Genomic DNA, 21,182 nt, shown 5'->3' on the forward strand with positions numbered 1-21,182 from the left:
TCTGTTCATGACATCGCATTGTACATTGTGTGCGACTATGAAAAATATAACCCAACGATGTTATGTTATGACAAAAGGACTATGGGTCTTGTTGCACCGTTATTGACGTTACTGTGTTGCCCTTTTTCGACGCCAGGTTTTCTGAAAAGCTGTCCTGACAACCCTGATGTTGACAGTGACTCAATTTCCAAGTCTTGGCAATGATTCTTTTTGACGCTGTCCGTGCACTATATGTTAAACCTGTCCTCTTGACCCCGGCTTGACTTACTATATCCTGAAAAGTAGTGCTTGGAACATTCAACTCTAAAATCCGTGCATCTTTTACCAGCCCTACTCACAAACAGAGCTACCTCGATTCAAAGAGTGACCGAACAAATTAACAAATATAGTTTCAACTGCGCCATGTGTATTTACATGTGGCAGTACTCGACAAGCAAAAAATATCTATCGTACCAAGAGCATGCAGCTTTCAATTACAAGACCGGTCAATGGACCTAACTCTAAATTTAGTAAAAATCAAAGTAACAAAATCTGATTCGAATTGTAAGTAATTGTAGCGTGACTGAGCAATTCTTCCTGTGCTAGCTAGACTTACCTACGGGTTTTCATATTGATTGTGATTGTTATACAGCTATAAAATATCACGATAAAGTGCAACTTGTAGCAATCATAAATAACCGCAAGACCGTTAAAATAAAGTCTACTATGGTTAAGTGGAGTCTTTGACAATGCCTATTTCCGGCTTGATTGCATCAGATATGAGAAGCACACTCAATCAGGAACCTCCGAATGTTACGGTAGAGCAGACACGATTGTAGCGCAAACAATGGAGTACCCTACCGAACATGGAGTTCGTCAATCCACAGTAACGAGTAATAGTTGCCAAAATTATCATCTCAGAGACACCAGGGCGGTCAGTAATGAAGTACTACTACTAGGTAGGTTTTGCCTAATCGCAGTAATTAGTCAAGTGTCCATTTCAGACTACTATTTAAACTGTGTTCCATTGGCAACGTAAAAATACTCATTTTTTGCACTTTCGGTTCATAGATATAGGTAGTTTCGGATAAGTTTGCTGAACTTTTACGAGAATCACGCGATTCAGCCACGATATCTCAATAACTGAATACATCTTTTCAAAGGGTGCCCCTATTTGTTGTGTCATCAGTCATTACGCGTCACTTGCAAAGACGCATCTTGGAATATCGAAATAACCGACCACTAATTGCATGCAACCCTCAACAGAATCTACTTTTTGTAACTACTCGGTTACATTTCAGATCTTTCCTTTTCTACTTTCACTCGAAGTAGTTTTGACGTCCCGGAAACCGCAACTTCTACTTTTAATTTAGTAGAAATTTTTGGCATCACTCCGACTTTCAACGCTCCAGAGATATGCAGTACATCTCTCGCCCCAGTCGGACTCCTCTCAAGTGGTATTACCAGCCGGATACCTGGCCGTGTCTGCGTAAGCGCTGCTCGAAGGGGGCACGGATATAACAGGACGAGAGTTGGTCGGGCGTGGCGTATGCTGCCATTTGGCCGCTTTCATCCTGTGATAATTCCTGGCCGATGCCACAAAGCGCCTAGCAAACGCGATAAGATACTTCCACCAGCCGATAAACAGCCACCAAGCCAGCACCCTCAAGCGAGACCATTTACGACTGCGTCTGCCGCCCCCCATTTGAAGCACGACCGCCACGACGACGATGTAGATGCAGGCAGCCACGAGCAGCATCCCTCTCCACTTGAGCATTCGCGGAAACTGATGAGATCCGAACCCTTCCCATTGCGCGCGTTTCCTTTCCCAAAGCATGAAGATGCCGTCCCGTTCGTGATGTTGCGACGCCGGCTTTCCGGTGTTGTTCGCTTGCAACTGAAATATCGACAAAGAATTGTGATTAAGCTTGTTAATCTACAGCGGTGTTGTGATGTTGGCACGCAAGTTCATACCAGTGTTGGGATCAAGTCACTACCTTCGAGTCACGAGTCATTTTGAGTCATTGCACATTTTGACTCGAGTCAGGTCAAGTCATTCGATTTTCGAAGGTGACTCGAGTCAAGTCACAATTCAAGTCAAGTTGCCTTTTTGAAGTATGAGGCATGATTATGTCATTGCATTTTGCTAGTTGTCTGAATTACAGATTTAGTGGTCATTGATTCTGAACCAATGAACGAATATATAGTGAAATATACACGCAAGAAAGCGCTGTATCGCTCACATATACTGCTGAACTACGGAAGTAATTGTACAGCCTCAATTTATAGTTACCGGCCAAAATAGAGAATAGAGAAACGAATTGATAAGATGCACTACATTACCCATTTACAAATTGATATCATACAATTCGAGGGGGCGCCAATGGTTGAGGACTATATAAACTATATTCGAATTCGATTTCAATAAAACAATAGGGTTGGTTAAGGTAAGAACAGAGAATAGAAATAGACATTATGTTATTGAATAATTTTATTAAACTAGTTTACGACAACGTAAGCTGTAAGTTTGGATCACTTCGTTAGCGGTCAATTTATGTGTGAGAGAACAATGGAGGTTCAGTAAAACGCACGATCATTGAATGATTGGTCGCTCTCACAGCTTACACCAGCATTTTGCGAACAATCCGACTATTTGCAAGATACACTGAATTTTATCGACACCGATTACTTGATGACTTGAAATTGACTCGTGAATTTTGCTTCGAGTCACGAGTCAATCCATATTTTTGATATGCCGAGTCAAGTCAAGTAATTTTAGCCAAGTGACCCGAGTCAAGACAAGTCATACGAAAAAGGTGACTCGAGTCTGACCCGAGTCAAGTCATGACTCGAGTCATCCCAACACTGGTTCATACACACAGAGTTACCAGCATTCAAGGGGGCTCGTAACGAATTCTTATTTGTAAAAGCATTAATCGTTGTCGGTACTCTCGTAGAAGTAGCAATTTCAAGGTAACTAAGTATTCTGGGCCTACTTTTGCTGAAAAAAATGTTTAATATTAAATACGTACTTGACGAACTAGCGCACATGAGCGAAAACCACTGAAGCACGTTTAAAAAAAGTAGAAGTACTCAAGTAGGTTTTGCATACTTGCACTGAGTACTCATGTGGTCGTTTTTACAATACTTCTACTCGGGAAGTTGTTTTTTCAACAACAAAACTACGCACTGTTTATTTAGACTAGAGCTGGCCAAAATCGAGTACCTGAGTGATTCGATTCCGAATCACGTATCACACTTCGAGTATCACTCATTATGGCGTCACAACCGAATGTACAATGTCAAAGTTCAAATATGTACCTTTTATGCCACCAAAAACAGCTATACTGCTACATAAGCATCAACGCTGACTATTTTGACCACCTCAGAGGAGCGGGATTTAGACTTCTACTGGAAAGCGGACCTTTGGTCGACATATTTCTTCTATGCTGATGGCATGTCAAACTACCAACATTTCACTTTTACTTTAGGATAGTTCAAGGCTGGTTGACAATATATTACTGCGACTTCGTTTACGACGTGACCATGACCAGGTTTGGTACACATTCACACACTTCCATTGAAAGCTTGACATAATACATGATTTAAACTAAAATCACATGCACTTCCTGATATTACACCGTTTCACGGTAATACTACCTACCTGTCGTAGTACTTTGGCAGATCTCGACTGCTCCACCGATATAATCCTATGATGCTTCCACACCGGCACCGACTGAGATTCGTTCACAGGCACCACGCTCGCTTTTGGCAGATACGCACATGCCGGCAGTTTGTGATATTGCAACCCACCGATATCGGACTCGAGAACCTGCATTTAGAGAGAGTCACAAAGAGGGGAGAAACCGTTCAAGTAGTGAAAGCCGGCAAAACCTATTCCAGCACTCTGAAAACTTAGCCAAGATGACTATCTCTTGTCACCGAAGAGTACCTTGGAATATCGATAAAGATGATTGCCGTCGAGTCTGCGGGGCGATTTCTTATCGTCGGCAATCAGGAAAGAATTGGTCGCCTGCTCTTTGCCGGAGATTCCTCGTGCGTCTGATTCGAAAAGCGGCGATAACAATCCCTGTCACAATACGTTAAATGTAAGACCAGTTAACGTTTGAGGAACGCAAGTTTTACGAACCTGCGACGTATATTGCAAAAGGGCATCGAGAAGCCAGAAGCATCTCTGACCTTCCTTGTCCTGATGAGCGGAGTCCAGGCAATTGGAATCGCCGTACACGGCAATCCTTCCTTTCCCTTGTACCTTTAGTGAAAGAAAAGTCCCAAAATTAATAAGAAGCCTACAATAATGACAGAGATTGGAGTGTTTACAAATCTGTAATCTTGAATCCAAATCTTATATGAAGAGTTTCTTGGAGGTACCGAACTTCAATATACAATTGAATGGTATATTCATATTGAAATGAAGGATTGTGGATATACAATGTTCCTTCCAATTCTCTACTAGTTGCTGACGATTAACCCTGACGAGTGTCAGCCAAAAATATTTGGGTTCATTTCAATATGAATATATTATCCAAATCTTATACTGGATTATGCTTCCCCCATTCAGTTCTTAACCAGTCTGAATCCTGAAAGTGGATTTTTGAGTCAATCTACATCGAGTTCATGAGTTTTAAAAAAATTCAAAATTCCATGTCCAAGTCCATGTGTAAATCCGAATTAAGTCTCCTAAAAATTGTATTCCATATCCCGTTCGAATATTCAAGCCAATGATTTTTCAAATCCTAAATCAAATCTATGTTTTTGCATGCTGTATGGTAGCTACTCAGGTTTGCTCATGAATCGCAAGAAAATATTGAATAACTCGAGGTCATTAATCCTGACCCAAATCCTCAATTTGTTAAGCAAGAATGCCAAATCCAGATCGAGCTGAGTCCGCGAACTTTTCAAATTACATCTTCAAACCTATGCTTACTACATAATTTACAAAATTATAGATGTACATCCCTTAACATGACCGCACGAAAAGCTAAATTCCATATGCTAACGAGTGTCAGATTAGCAAGTGTCATAAGAGCGAGGTTTTCAATAGGCAAAGTTTGGGTTGTGGGTAAGTTTGGCTCGAAGGGCGTTACGCTTAGGATTAAGTGTAGTGTTAGGATCAGCATATTTTATATAAATAACTCATCATCATGAACACCTTGCTATATAGTTGTTTGGAAATTTAAATCAAAGCTAAGCCACCTGGCGCAGTCCCAGCACCGGCACGTCGGCGACGCGAACTTCCTTCTTCCCACCCACGATTTCAGCGGCCTGATCCATCAACGAGCGATAAATCAATTTCCCTCCGCCGTCTGCAGGAAATTTTGCTATCGACGTCCCCGACGCGTAATACATGTCGTGTTCCCCAAGAGCAAAATCACCTTCGAAGACCCGGTCCGAAAAGGCGACGTTGTATGGCTTGAGCAAGTCGTTCAAAGCCGGGATGTTCGACCCGCCGGTTTCCGGCATCCACCACCTTCTCGTGTTTTCGTCAAAGAAATTCACTTTCTCCATCACGGCCGCGTTGTACCAGTCGGCGAATACTAAAATTGCAATACGGTCAAATGATACGTTTATATTCATTACCCCGAGCTTTTTGAGGTGAAACACATCAAGGTTGATGTCAACTTGAATACAAAGATTCAAAATATTTGTTCAACAGAAATCGATGTGACAGTTATTATGAGTTAAATTTCAAATACAAAATATGAGAGAGATAACGTCGACACAAACGGTGCAAGTTGCGGAGCTATGTAACAAATACGGGAGAGGCTTTGGTTGAGGCAAATGTAGTATGGGGCCTGGACTTGGAGCCAGAAAAAATTACAAGCCCGCAAAATGCAAGCGATCAAATTCAAAAAGAGTCCCATATTACTTTCGGTATGATGTTGGCTACTAAAGGCTACCTTGAAATCACTTTTTTATGATAAGGGTCAGTTGATTATTATACAAACATATTTAAAATTTTCAGGGATGGCAATTTTTCCCACTATGACATGACGGATCCATTGCAAAGTAGCGAAAGAATGTGACATCACAATGCCCGAGTCCAGTTTTGTTGTAGGAGTGGGGCAGACATGATTTTTGAACCATGGGCACGGCCCAGTTCGATAGGAACCTTGAAAGTTCGACAATTTGATAAACTTCACACTAACTCACAACGATATATAGTGAAGTAGTGAAAGAATATTACGTCACAATGTCCGAGTCACGGCCAAGTTAGATAATACTCATAGTTCGACAATTAGGCACGCTCCACAATCTCTCATTCCTAGTTTCACGCACCGATAACATTCAGCCCTTCCTTAACGATGTCGTTTTCCAACTTCGCAACCTCCTGCGGAAAAAATTCCTCTTCCGTATCGACAATTAAAAGCGTCCCGTAATTCGACGCGTTGAAGCACGTGAAAGGGCTTCCCAGGACTTCGACGTAGTACCCTGTGTCGCGCAAATGCTGGTACAGATCGCGAAAGTTGGTGTGGATGTGGTCGCCGTTCCAGTCGAGCGGGTCGCTCTTCATTTTCAGGTTGTCGCGCGGGAAGTATCCTGGTAGGCGGAGACATGAAGACAGGACTGTCAGAACGTGGTCAAACAAGCGGTAAAAAGCATTCGCGTTGAAAAGGACACAAGTCTAAATGTGAAATATCAGGGGGAAAAGTTGAGAACACTCATTTCCGTGAGGTTAACTTTAAAAATTGCAGGGCGGACATATCGCCAGTGACATCAAAATGTAATGCCCCCCAAATTACTTTCTACTTAGTTTGGCTTGAAAAGCAATAAACTAACTGGTGAAATGTAACTGTTGGAGTGGCGCTAGTCGTAAACCTACTTGGGAAAGCAGATATATTTTGTTACTACCTCCTCCCCCTATGTATTGCAGCAATTTATTGCCAACACTAATACAATACCATGCTAAGAACTGTACTTATTCATATCACTGTCAAGTGAGATCGTCATCTCCTGGGAAATTCTCCACTATTGTGAGACATTGAGCACAAAAGATCGACTGGCATAATAGTGTGATAACTAGGGCAAGTTTTTGCAGCTTTTGCAACTTTTTTTTACAGCTTCCTAAATACTTGTAAGATATGTAGAATGCTGTTTTAAGCTGTTTGAAGGAATCTTATAGTGCAACTTTTGTCCATTTTTTTCATGCAACTTTTTGCAACTTTCTCGATTTTTCATGAAAGTATTTTCGATTTTGGTGGAATACACGGCCAAATTCGACTGAAACACCGTAAATCAGCACCGAAGTAACACTTTTACGGGTATTTCAGGAGCTGAGCCGCAAAATTGACCTTTTTTTTTCAGTCAACCGAGCAAAATGTGGTCAAAGTGCAACTTCTGCAACTTTTGTTAAAATTTAAAATAAAATGCAACTTTCTCAGGTTTTTAGTGCAACAAAAACTTGTCCTAGTGATAACCCAACAGACCAACATTCAATGTCACATCATACAGCGTTAAATAGCAAACTGAATACCTGGCGGGTATCTCAGATTATGAAACTGGTCCCACAGCAACCGCTTATCTCTCGGAGGCGTCGGTATGATTTTTACGACCACGGGCAGAGTCAGCGTGCTCGTGAGCACTTTCGACTGCGAGTTCTTATCGTCGGGCTCTGGAGACGGAGACACGACAGTAATTTGGACGTGGCCTCGTGCCTCGCCTTCCCACAGCGCGGCAGATTCGGCAACTGCGAAAGACAAGGCCAAGTAGCCTGACCACGGCCAGATCAGGTCTGAGTGAGAGAACGAAACCTGGGAAAACAAGGACAGGCTCGGAAACTGGGATAATCAAACTGGTGTAGATTTTACGCTGTCAGGGGGAAGTTAGTCAAGTTGGGCTCACATACATTGTAAACAGTACAAACTGGTACAACAGAATTCCTTAAGAAATTATGAGAATAGAGCATGTCGATGCGATAATTGACTCTGATTGGTACGTCCAAATTTCATTTGTTTTGGATTATTACAATATCTCGAACAGTATTTGGTAAATTTGAAAATAATCACTCAACTTCTCACTTACCTCAACGTGATGTCCAAACTTGTCCTTGTACGGATGCCATATCGGCTTACCCTTCAGCCACCCGGTAACGGCCATTCCGTTCAGAATGGTAATGTTCACGACGGTGGGAACGGCCCCATAATACAGAGGCTGCGTGCAATACGGCCACATGTACGGGCATTCCGTAAAATCGATGTAGCTCGGAATCAAGCTCGCCTGCGGGGTGTAACTATTCAGCGTCTGTAGCAACAACAAAAACAGTGTCTGATCCCGTACCACACACACATTCTAATTTAGAACACATACGTGAAATGCCTGTATCAGATTCAGCTTCCCTTGGCCTTGCTCGAAGAGGTTGAACTCGGACAGCCTGTCTGCCGACGCCATAAGCGTCTGTGCAAACACGGTGGCGATAAAGTATCCCGTAAAAGAATTCACGCACATCGTCAGAGGTGGTCTGTATCGAAGTACTTCTGCTTCTTCGTAGTAATCAACCAGGCGATGCCTACACGCACTACTTACTCAAGTTGTCATGATTTTAGACTACTCCTGGTTCTACTTCAATACTTACTCTTTTACTAACTTAAAAATTATTAGTCAGACTACTTTGAATTTTATGAGTTGCAGAATGAATGCAAGTTTGCCAACCAATATAACCGACGTTCACGTGCAGTCTTTACTAATGGTGTCTACATCCGACAAGCAGCCAGAGTTCAAAGATCTTGTTGAAAACTTTGATCGACCACAGATGTCGACTTCAACAGCTCCTGAAGTACATTGTGTTAATATATTCATTGAATACTTGGTGTCTACGCTCCTAACTTAACGTTTACATCAAATACGATTTATTCCTTGTATAGGTGGATAAATACGCGATTAATGTATCGATTCTGTAATCCGGCCTGTAAAGTACTTTATATTCTCATATCAGGCCCACCCACAGAAGTTACCCGCCCCTGCTTCATTACATTTTGCAACATTTCAAAACTTCTATTCCGGTACCAATGATTAATATTTGACCACCTCTGCCTATAACTGGTCCGATATTAGGTGAAGCAAAAGGAATTGATTGCAAACCGCCTCTGAATGTTGGCTCGGGGCCTACGATACTTAGTATAAGTAACGTAGGCCCCGGTTGGCTACTCTGTTTGTCTGAACTTGCATGCAAACAACACTGCACAATGCACATCACACACAAAATAGATTCACCTGTTTCATGGACGCGGGGTTTATTTTCGCACGCTTATCTTCCGGTACTGTACTGTACAGCAACGCCACGGCGCCAGCAATTACCGGCGACGCCACGCTGGTGCCGGATAACGACCTGCAGCCCCCGTTCAACTTGAGACCGCGAACAGACGAGCCGTACGTGACAATGTCCGGTTTGACTCTGCCGTAGCCGGTAGGCAGTTCCCAGGTGGTCATACCGCGCGAAGAAAATCGTGCAATGTCGTCGTTATAGTCTATCCCTCCGACTCCGATCACATCCATTTGATCAGCGGGATTGTTCAACGTTCCTGCCAATACAAAAATATTTCATGTACAGAACAGAAGTGGCAACTTGGGATGACGATCAGAGTACAGTGCGAGTCAATTTCCTTGGTCTTCCAGCTTTTATCAGATCATCCTACCCACTGGATGTTACAAAACGTAAAATCAAAACCATTTTATTTACATTTGCACTTCAACAACAGTAGTGTTTATTCCTCCCTTACAACTATACAGTCGGTCTTTTGTACATATCGTTATACTTTTTGTATTTCATTGCCCTAGTGCAGTGGTTCCCAACCGGTGGGGAATTCAATGGTTTCTGGTGGGGAATAGACGCATTTGGTAAACATTATATACAGGATAGTCTACATAGTTACGGCGATATATGCGCGGTTACACGGTTACCATTACTAGTTAACTGCTCTGGAATGTATGTATCGAAAATTATATTGAATTTTCTTCACAAAAACTCATTTTTCAACTCTGGATAACCAATGATGGCGTCACTAACGCATCCGGCATGACCAGTATGACGTGAAATAACGCTTTCACTAAATTTGATGGACTACCGTTATCGGTTCACAATACGTTTTATGTTGCAGTTGTAGGCGATGGTCTTTCGTACTGGTGTAGTTGTGTTTCTTTTGTACTCAAACAAGCAAATAACTGCTCCGTAATGACTAAAGTTAAAAGGAAATACGACGATAGTTATGGGTAGTGGGGAATGAAGACTCAGAATAAATCTGAAGCGGGGAATGAATACAAAAAGGTTGGGAACCACAGCACTCAACCACAGGGATGATATAATGCTATATTCGACGCTCTATGAACGATTATACCATAGTGTCCTATATGGTGTCGACACAGGCAAATCTCACTCCTCAATGAAATTGTATCACGTCACAATTTCCATTTGGCTACAGGCAATTTGACGGTCATTTTTGACCGGCTTGCCGAACATTGAATTTGGTAAAACGGGTATCAATCGAAAGCTGACTCTGCACTGATAACGAAAATATAAATTTTATTCCGCTCGTAACCCTTGAACTCCCACAATCAGCCTCGAATTTTTCATTGTTATGGAGATTGGCATTAGGACGCAACAATGCTGTCTGGCGAAACGAGAGAGTAGCCCAAGAGAAAAAAAGCCAGACAGCATTGTTCAGCATTGTTGCATCCCAATGCCAATCTCCATAACAATGAAAAATTCGACGCTGATTGTGGGAGTTCCAGGGCCACGAGCGGAATAAAATTTATATTTTCGTAATCAGTGCAGAGTCAGCTTTTGATTGATACCCGTTTTACCAAATTTAATGCTCGGCAAGCCGGTCAAAAATGACCGTCAAATTGCCTGTAGCCAAATGGGAACTATGACGTGATACAATTTCACTGAGACGTGAGATTTGCCTGTGTCGACACCATATAGGACACTATGATTATACCATTATTACTATTTTTGGAATTCTTTTTTAGGGGCATAATTATTGTTTCGATATTTCCTTCACGACACAGCATTAGGGTGGAGTGAAGAATAGAAAAATTTGAATTTCAGAAAGAGTTGACGATATATGGCCCCAAATACCAAATGAAATACTTCTATCATGATTTTACGTTCCTTCACTCACTAGTTACAGCATCCCAAGTCTGTGACAAAGGCCAATGCAATATGCATGTTTGGGAAATTGACATTTCTTGGAAGTACTGACAACTTGTGGCGTTGTCACAGTCACATGTTATGTTATTTTTATGGCAGACTCGACTGAAATATTTTCTGATCAAGTTTAACGGGTCGGGTCAGTTATGGTCGAATGAAAGGAATATTTCATCTTTTCCTTTTGTGTATGATGTCATAACATGTGATACACGAAAACTTGACTTGGAATCACTCGATATGGCCAAGTTCTAATAAAGACGCACCGTATAAAGGTCCGTCGTTTCCGATGGCCGAAACCATGATTATCCCATTGGCGGTTAGCTCCCAGACTTTATCGACAAAAGGCGCGTCCATGAAGTCGGGACCGCCGATACTGAGGTTGAGAATGTTCACTTTTTTTAGGATCGCGTAGTTGAAGGCGTCGAGAAACCAGGACGTGTAGGAAACCTAAAAACGTATCCGGCATGATTGGTGGGAAACAACCAATGGTAAAGTACTGGAATGGTAACGGCAACTCAGAGAGATGCCATGAATTACTCGCATGCAGACGTGGTCAAAGGTGAGCGTTGCTAGTCAATTACAAGTAGCAATTTCCAAGACATCTCAAAGCTACTTCACGTGGTTGCATACTTTTGGCAGTTAATCAGAGGTGGCTACTTCCAAAATTGCAAGATATATCTTCGCAAATCGCGGGCAACACAAAATGATGAATGACATTGCATGTAGGATAGGCACATTTTCGAAAACATATTCAGTTACGATGATACAACAGTTTCATATCAGAATTTCATTCGTGAAAGTGTTGAAAACTTATCATTAAACTATTTTCTCCTTTTCGAAAGACATGTAGCCTAATCTGTAGGTAGTTTTGCCTACAAATTGTTCTTGTAGAATTAGAAGTGTCTAAAAACATTACGGCAACTAGAGCAGAGTTGAACTTGAACAACTAGTCTGTTATCCTCTTTTACCGAATTAAATTGAAATCGGAACACTGAATTCTAAATTTAACTCAGAATTAGAAAAAAATACAATGAAAATCGCGTTCACTTCAGAAGCACGTGAACGGAAAATCTCCGTACACCTGGCTTGGCTCGTTGCGCATTATACAGATTTTCTGTGGGATTTTCAAGAAAACCAGAGATCAGATAATAATTTGATTACTGGCATTTTGCTCTAATTATTCTAATTTGAATAATAATAATGACTAAGTCTGTACTGAGTAAGTAGCACAAGAGGGCTAAAGCTCCCGAAAACTAAAAGCACTGCGTTACTGACCCCCTCTACTCACGTGAACTCATATATCAAAACGAAAAATTCAAATTCTCCTATTGTCTCATTTACCTTACCCAAGTTGGAACGTTGACCAGTTATCGGAGTCATTAGAGCAGGGGTCACCAACACGCGGCCCGCGGGCCGCATGCGGCCCGCCAAGTCATATTCTGCGGCCCGCGAGCTGATTTGAGATTTTGGAAGAAAACTAAGAAAACCAATTAGAAATGCTGAAATTGACTACAGTTTCAACATGTTGCTGTTGTTGTTTCAAAATAAGCTATTCTTTTGTGCCCAATATCACTATTCGTCACTTGCAAAAACGGCTGTGGTGATGGCAACAACATTCCATCGAGGGAGAATCAGCTGATATGAATGGGCATAGTGTATTGACTTGCAATGGCCCAAACACTGCCATGACCGAGACGCTTAGAAAACGGCTTAGGGCAGTGGTTCCTAAAACTGGGGAGCGCGCGCCCCTCGTGGGGGCGCGAAAGCAACAGAAGGGGAGGCGGAGATGCGATCAACAGAAATAAAGCACTCCAGTTTTAGGAACCACTGCCCTAAGCCGCTTTCTAAGCGTATCGGTCTTGGCAGTGTTTGGGCCATTGCAAGTCAAAACAGTATGCCCATTCATATCAGCTGATTCTCCCTCGATGGAATGTTATTACTCTGTGTATAGTCCGGAATTCATCTTAGAGAATTCAACAGTCATAACCTTCCATGCTATCAAACTGCACGTTGGGATTGCTAGCATTCTTGTTGCATTTTGTGATTGATGTGATGACGATTGTTGAGTATCATAAATTGGGGCGTGTCTAAAAACGTTTGAGAACAACAGGCTTCGGGTTTCCCCACAAGATCAAGCCTTACGTGAAGATGGTCTTTGCGCTAGTCACGTATCTCGCTAGTCCCAATATCGATTCATTAATCGCTGAAAATCGTTTCCAGGTATCGTGCACAGCTCACAGTTCAAAATAAAATAAAATTGATGATAATGATATTTTGTTGTATTTGTAATCCTTTATTAAAATATTATTTCTTGTGTGGTCAATATGCCCATCGCCTATGTTAGGTAGCTCACCGTCGTACTGACGTAGAGTTTTAGAACATTGCTGCATATTTTTCATCGATATCGAATTCATGCGGCCCGCGGCCTCTGCGAAATTTGAAAAGTGGCCCGCGACCCGTTTTGAGTTGGCGACCCCTGCATTAGAGAGAGAGAATCTTTATTGCAAATCAATATCATACAAACCAAAATGCAACTTGATGAAATGTGATACGAAGATATGCAAGGTAGAGATGGGAGCCACCCCGAATAAAGAAGCTTCTTTTCGCTCAAGCAGTTATTGGAATGAACCGTCAAGTAGAACAAAAAGACTGACACTCACCTGATTGTTGGTGAATACTCTGAAGATATACAGCTCGGCATCAGGTGCCAGACCGGGACATTCGGCGTAAGTGCTGCCGATGACTCCGGCCACAAAAGTTCCGTGTCCCAATCCGTCTTTCAGCATCTTCTCGTTCGTCCAATTCGTTTGTTCCTTTACGTGCTTGAAATAGGAATTTTTCTCCGGAAGCCCGGTGTCGAAAACCGCAACTTTGATGCCTTGACCGGTAAATCCGGAGTTCCAGAGGGTTTCGGCTTGCAGTTTCTGAAAGATAACGCGTGAAGTCTCTTCACAGCGCCTTCTGTATTGTATTATTCATCTATTTTCGATGCTATAGTTTCTGTCCGATCTTTTTCCATGGACAAAGTCAAAGTTGAGGAAAACTGAACAGAAGCCCTACTATATTTAAAATGCGTTAACTATTGGTGTTCTACTTTACCTGCAACACAACGGAATTGTTTGCTATTTGTACATTGTACAAAGGTGGTCAGTAATGATGCATGCTACTTCTACTTTTCACAAAGTTCCTAAATGGGTCATGTATAACTACACCACTTACTTAACAGGTAATGCTTGTAAACTACTCCCACTGTGTTTGAAGCCAAACTACTTAACCTTCCGCTTTTTAGATTTTATCAAGTAGAAAGTAGCGTGAAGCATAGTTTCACATCACTTGTACAATAGAGATTGCTATGAAAACTGGGTTATGCACATTGCATATCCCATAGCATGATAACAGGCACATAGTTTCAACATCAATTTGGTCTCGAAGCACAACATATCACCAATAAACACCAGTCATCAATAACTTTTTGCTAATGTGGTAATGCATGCGTAACGTCAAGAGGTGGTGCAAGAGTTTCCCGTCTTCTAGCATGATACCAGTATACTTTTCCTAAGCATATCCCACCTGTGTTACATGTTCTGGCAGTGCTCGTAGTAAATGCCTTCCAGGCATGAATCCATATCCCTCGCCATCTTTATGGGAAAATGTCCTCTTACGAAAATGCTTCACTTCTTCAACGTCGTTGCGAGATTTCAAATTCCTGATCACTTTACGGTGAGGTGAAATATGTTTAACATTTTCATTTTTCTCAAGACATGATATGGCCTGTAATAAGAGCATGTTTTTTGTAACATAATATAGTATGATGCTGAGTGAAGGCATTGCCATGGCATGCATGAAATATCAAAACAGCTCAGACCAAACTCGGAAAGTCGCCTCTCGGACCCACAATGTGTAATATTCCATACTAACAATGTTCCCTCGTCGACTCACTGCGCAGGCCCTTGGACAACAGTGCGCAACCAACCTCCACCCCCTAGGGTGATAAACTAATTTCTGGGGGGCTTCGCTCCCCAGACCCCCCTCGGCATATAGGTTTTGGACCGGTCATTATCATCTACATTGGGGCCCGTTTAATGGTTGGGTCCCCTAAACGCGCGAAGCGGGAAAAATTTATATGACTCATAATTGCATCAGCCAATTTCATCGGGAATTGCATATATATTGCTATCAATTTTTATACTCCCCATGTTCACATAATCAGATTTACCGGTAGAGCTGATCGAATGAGGTGTGTTGGAATAGATAGGCCCTCTAAATAATAATGACATCTTCGGGCCTACCCATTGGTATAATGACTTCGTTAGCCTACATGATGCTATTTCGGGACCTCCCATCTGCTGTGTCAAAGATATTGAAATCGCCCAAACGTACTAAACTAAAAGACGTACACGATTTCAAATTGGCATTTTTCTACAGGAAAATAATGTTCCCTCGATATGGCATTTGTCTTGCTGTGGGACTCGGATCGTCAGAACAGGAACATTTGGCGCCAGCCATTTAGGCGCCTATGGACATGGACAATTAAACGTATATGTATATATATCGAAGTTTTCGGTCAGCATAAGGGCAGTCCTTTTCGATCAAGGTTTTCTCGTGGCTGATCGTTCTGGCGCACTTTTCAGAGTGGCGTGTTACATAGCCTATAACTTCATATGTCATGGCGCGGTAATGGCCGACGCCTAAGTGCCCATTTCTATAAAGTATGCGTAATTTTTGTTGGGAAAGGGTAACCAATATTCAATATATCTGACATTATCAAATCGCGCCTAGCGCGAAAAAAATTCATGAATTATTCCAAAAAATACACTACGATTTATGGTAATTCACGAAATAATTTGGGCCCCTTCGAGCTCGGCCCCTACAAATGGGGGGTTTGGGGTGGGGCAGTTACGGTCCTGAGTAAATCTTACGCAATATTTATGCCACGCGTTAGTTTCTCGCAGATTAACTTCGAGCTAGCCCATTGTTATTTATAACTTTCGTAGGCCATGTTATTTCGCCATTCCCAGAAAATTGCGCTATTGAAATGATATCAGTATCACTAACGCGTACCAGACCATACTTTAAAAAATCTCTTCCGTGAGGCGTACGTGATTGTAAATTCTTATTTCTTCACGGAGCGCAATATTAACCTTTGCGGGCCGCACTTGTACCTCTGTTTCAGACTTCAGTGATAACACTATTTGCCCGTGGCAATGCTCCATCTAATTTGTCACGAGTCTGCGCGCCAGTGTGGTCCATTGGACACCATTGCGCAACGACTAAAAAAAACATCACTTCGAATTTTTTGTGCGCAGCTCAGATTTTCTGTGCGCAGAGACCGTTTCAGCACTGCGCTTTGCGCAGCTTAGAGGGAACATTGCATACAAACCATAGACATTTACACATATTTTAGTGCCTTAATCACTAATCCCTAGGGCAATTATTTCTACCTAAAAGCAGACGATTTTGCACTAAAAAATCCAAATTTTGACAATTTGACACTAAAAACCTATATTTTGTCAAAATTTTGTTCTCAGGTATTCAACTTAGGCATTGTTGCGTATAACGTTAGAATTGCAGTAGGCTCCATTTCTGGTTGTAACTGTCTGTACTTACGAAGTGGCTTGGCAAGAATAGAGAAAAAATGTTCAACAGCAGCAATTGTTTGCTGGAATGCTAGTAACAAACCTATTGCTTCATACCGACAATGTTTTCTACATGACCTTTTTAGGCCGCCACCCGAATCTGAGTTTTCTTAACATCTCGCAATCCACCCATACGTTTAGAACCACTGTGACTGCGCTATAAGGACCGATGTCCATCACACAATCAAGCTTCAGATTTGAGATATCGGCGTGAGCTTGTGAAAACTGCTAACCTACTAAAAATTTCACTCGTTTTTCATCACGCCATCTCAACTTATTTGATATTCGATGGCTTATGATTCACAATGAGGCTAGAGAATGTGCCATCTACAACCGCAAGACTATAAAGTAGTCCACAAGGCGTAAAAACGTTCACCGATACCTCCACGATACCAACAAAATGCAGTTTGCAAAAAACTTTGGACTTTGTAAACAATTTTGACAATATTTTGATCTAACGCTACCATTTTTACAATATTTTGACTTTTTTGCAATGTCAAAAAGGAATTGCCCTAATCACCAATATATACTAGGTTGATATAACAAGGGTAAGAAGGGTAAAGGGTTAATACCATGATGAGCGAGACCTAACCAAGCATAAGAAAGACACATGCAAATTTCACTTTAGTTCAGTCAATTATATTTCAAGAGTTGAAATCTATAATGCAAGTCAATATTTTAATGGGCCCAAATGTAACAAGTGCGCCGACTTCCTCGACTATACAATCTACTATTACTTGGTTGCTCGTGATACTAAAGCAAGCTCCTTGGATTCTTGTGCATGCTCAATAATTGAAAGAGAACTCATGGTCCTCGGTCAGTAAAGAAAGCGTGTTGCGACGGAAGCTAAAGCTATAATACCAACTCCAATGAAGGCCACACTAATATCGCAGAGCAGCCAAATACCAGACTAGTAGTGGCGTAGGAAGAAACTTGTAACTTCGACTACAGTCAAGATCCACATTAGCTTGTCTTGCAACAATTAATTTCACCAAACTCTACAGTAGATTTACCAGGCTCAGGCAATATGTAATAGGCCTTCAGCCAAATACAAGGAACATGTGTCTTGCTATGCAGTTGTGAAACAAGCTGTTTTACCTTATTGTAATACATCTTATGAACTTCGAGAACGTCGAAGTCACTTGGAAACTTCGCAACAGGATTAGTGCGATGGAGAACATTGTAGTACGCATTCGGAATCTCACAGTGTGATAACGCGGTCGACAATAACTGTTTTCGATGAGTTGTTGGATAATATCCATCAAACTGCACAATGAGTTCGTCTTTAACAATAGAAGTCACAAACTCTATTTGATGACTGTTATCCACAACATCTTCCTGCAAACGATGCTGATCGTGATAATGCTTTTCATGTTCCAATCTCTTTCCATTCAACGTGGAAGCAGTGGACGAGAGATTTTGAAAACCTTGTGAAGAAGCCTTCCTTCTATCAAGAGGCTTAATATATCCGCTTGGGTGTTCAAGGCGCGGCCTATTTGTGCTATTCGGCATCGAGGTTGTAGCTGCTGGTAAAATCTCAAAGTGTGTGAGAGAATCTTGTGTATGTCTGGAATAATTTGTCCACGATATCTGATCACTAAAGGATGTAATGTCACAGTGGACAGTGTTGTGCATAGTCTTTTTGGCGTAAATACAGTCGAATCCACCGACAGAGAGTATGATGATAAGAATCAGAGGATGGTCCATGGTACTGTATCGACTGGAGTTGCGCAACTTGATAAAGAAAAGCGACTACTTCAGTTTTTCAACCAGATATCCATTTGAGAGGTCAATTGGTAGCTCAGGATACCAGAGGCTGGAGAGTGAAATCTTTGACATTACTGCATTAGGTGCATTGTTCATTCGTATACTGCTTTACTTTACAATCTCCAACTGAAATGTGAAAGCATACATTGGCATTTAACCAGTAAGCGGAACAGTATGCCTTTGTAGCAAGTATAGTAATCATGCTTTGGAATGTATTCAAATAAGTATATTCTTGCGGATTCACTTCAGTAAATTCTGTTTACAATCATATATATCGAATTTTAACATTACCAGACCTGGGGAGGTAACTAAAACACGACTACAGCACTATAGAGAGACACAGGATCATGATTCTTCAGGAATTGATTTTGCAACAAGATTTGATCCCGATTCCTAATTTTTTCTATCAACATTTTGAAGAGATGGTCTCTATTTTCAATTAACCCATATGACCATGAACATAACAAATTGAAACCATCAATGACGATACAGAAGAACAAAAACACATTCTTAGCATTGGCTAGGGGTTGGGATGAACGATGAGACCTCAGTTGTCAGTTAGCATGATCGATCACCCAAGCAGGTCAGGCTACACTGTCTCCACATGATCTGGTTATAAAAGTGTTAATCAAAGAAGAAAGAAGTATAAAACATATAGAATCGTAAGCAATGTTCGGGGTAAGTAGGGTAAATGAATGGACTCGGATATCGTATTGCACTATAACTTCATAACATCCAATCCAAGCTCTCTACCTGACTCTTCCGTTAATTATTGCGCTTTTCCGCATCATACAGTGTAGGAACATGCGGGATCTGACTATTATCAATTTTTAAAAACGATAATGGTGACTGTAAATATCGACCGCTACAATAGAGATCATTGCACCATACACAAGAAAGTAATGATTCAAGTCCGTCCATATCACTTGCTCAAATCATTCAGTTCTTTGTTTGCGGATTCCAGAGCATTAATTAGTATTCCAAGTTCTTCAGATCCCATTTCTATTGAAAAATTTGAATCCTGATCGCTGTTATGCAGCTGAAGGTCAACGTTCACAAGCTGTTCGTCCAAGCTTGCCATTTTATCGCTCGACATTGCCATACTCAGCTGCCAGTCGAAATCTTCGAGAATTAATGTCTGATCATCATCTTTAGTCATATTCCTTCCAAGTTCAAGCTCTCTTTCAGTTTTCTAGTAAGCTATTGATCAAATTTTTCATGTTATTTCATAAACAGACAGGAAATTGTAATAGATTCGTCAGTGAACTAGGACAAAACTAATTGATATATCTGGCGAAGTTGAAGTCGAGGAGCGGTGAATCGTATCACCAGTCATTGATCATCAATCATCATTGCTGTCATTCAAAGCAGATACATTGAAGTATTCGTAATGATGGCTTTTAATAAAGCTGCTACTACTACAACTACTAGTATGATTATTTATTACGGCAAGACAGCTAGCTCACCCTGAACGGCCTGACGTCGCGCATGCAGTGAGCACAGCTACTTGCAACGCAAGAATAAGAAATCTTGTTTTCACACCGGCATGGGCATCTCTAAAAGGCGGAAAAGCAGAGTCAACGGAGTCAGGGGAGGAAGCGGAGAACCAATCCTAAAACGCGGAAACAACGGAGACAGCGGAGAGCTCAAAATGCCGACCAGTGGTTCTCAACCTTTTAAATACACGGCCACCTTTATGATAGTGAAAAATTTCACGCCCCCTCATCGTCATATCACAAAATCCAGCCGGGATGCTAGTAGCCCCAACAGATTGTTTGATGGCATGGAAGGTTATGACTGTTGTTGATGGGAGAATTCAAAAATATGAAATTCGGTCTATATACAGAGAAACAAGCGTGAATCGGAGGTAAATCGCGCAGAGTGCAAATTTATTTTTTCAGTTGACCGCTTCTTCGCGGCCCCCTTCGGATGCTTTCACGCCCGCCAGGTTGAGAACCACTGCTGTAGACGGACAGCGGAAGAAGTGGAGAGCGGAACTTTCGGTCATTGACCTTTATAGAGACGCCCATACTATAGATTACTAACCTATAGCTTATCAACCTAGGTTAGTAATCTATACCCATACGCTGTATAGCAAAAGCTACTCTAAAACGTGGAAACGGCGGAAAATATAAAGTTTAAAGCTAAAGAAGAATTAAGAGGCAAACATCATAAGCTGAGACCTGAGACTATAATCTACATAAGTGGATAGCGGGAATTAGCGGAAAAGTCATATCAATACTCGATGGTCATATCAATGGCCATTCTTGCACACGTAATTCGAAAACCAATAATGACAATGTCGTAAAGTCAATAACGTTTAAAGATGAAAGGAGAACAAAAAAGGGAGACCCTCTGCAGCGCTAATGAATAATGTCCTCAATCGGAACGACACCGACATCAGGACATTCTCGAAAGCAGCACTTTTACGGGAAATTTATATATATATAGCAATTTACAACGTCGCTAAATCTTGGATGATATGAAACGCTTCAAAAAGATGATATCTTGGTAGTGGGTGGATATGGTCATGAAGGTTATCATTCCTGTGGCGCCAGACTCGGTGGAGATCAACTATTTTGATGCAAAGGTCCAGAGGTGGTCGAGTAGTCAAGAAAGCTACTCAAGTATAG

The 21,182-nt window shown here is 41.5% G+C and overlaps 1 protein-coding gene across 2 annotated transcripts; it reads right to left on the bottom strand.

The window, feature by feature from the left end:
- Positions 1–386: 386 nt before the first annotated feature.
- LOC145444061 (membrane-bound transcription factor site-1 protease-like) lies at positions 387–20,185 on the bottom strand. 2 transcript variants are annotated; one of them, XM_080321973.1, is made up of 15 exons: positions 17,881–20,185; positions 14,717–14,917; positions 13,807–14,070; positions 11,410–11,593; positions 9,211–9,518; positions 8,308–8,394; positions 8,023–8,241; positions 7,475–7,751; positions 6,280–6,540; positions 5,376–5,537; positions 5,197–5,306; positions 4,130–4,252; positions 3,932–4,069; positions 3,644–3,811; positions 387–1,876 (listed from the first exon to the last, which is right to left on the bottom strand). In XM_080321973.1, exons 1-15 carry the CDS (start codon positions 18,487–18,489, stop codon positions 1,430–1,432), a joined length of 3,558 nt encoding a protein of 1,185 aa, XP_080178099.1. In that variant the 5' UTR covers positions 18,490–20,185; the 3' UTR covers positions 387–1,429. The 2 variants fall into 2 exon arrangements, with proteins under 2 accessions (XP_080178099.1, XP_080178098.1); XM_080321972.1 differs by having other exon boundaries at positions 5,197–5,537; positions 17,881–20,179.
- Positions 20,186–21,182: the final 997 nt, after the last annotated feature.

Source organism: Botryllus schlosseri, chromosome 8, assembly GCF_051294905.1.
Source record: "Botryllus schlosseri isolate E-star chromosome 8, Bs_hap1, whole genome shotgun sequence".
NCBI lineage: Eukaryota > Metazoa > Chordata > Ascidiacea > Stolidobranchia > Styelidae > Botryllus > Botryllus schlosseri.

Bases quoted from the DNA above. Each gene is read 5' to 3' on its own strand.
- LOC145444061 (XM_080321972.1), bottom strand. From the start codon at position 18,489: ATGGACCATCCTCTGATTCTTATCATCATACTCTCTGTCGGTGGATTC. The intron at 11,594-13,806 runs GTGAGTGTCAGT...ATACGTTTTTAG, and splicing joins GAGTATTCACCAACAATCAG to GTTTCCTACACGTCCTGGTT. The intron at 4,070-4,129 runs GTTCGTAAAACT...GTATTGTGACAG, and splicing joins TTTTGCAATATACGTCGCAG to GGATTGTTATCGCCGCTTTT.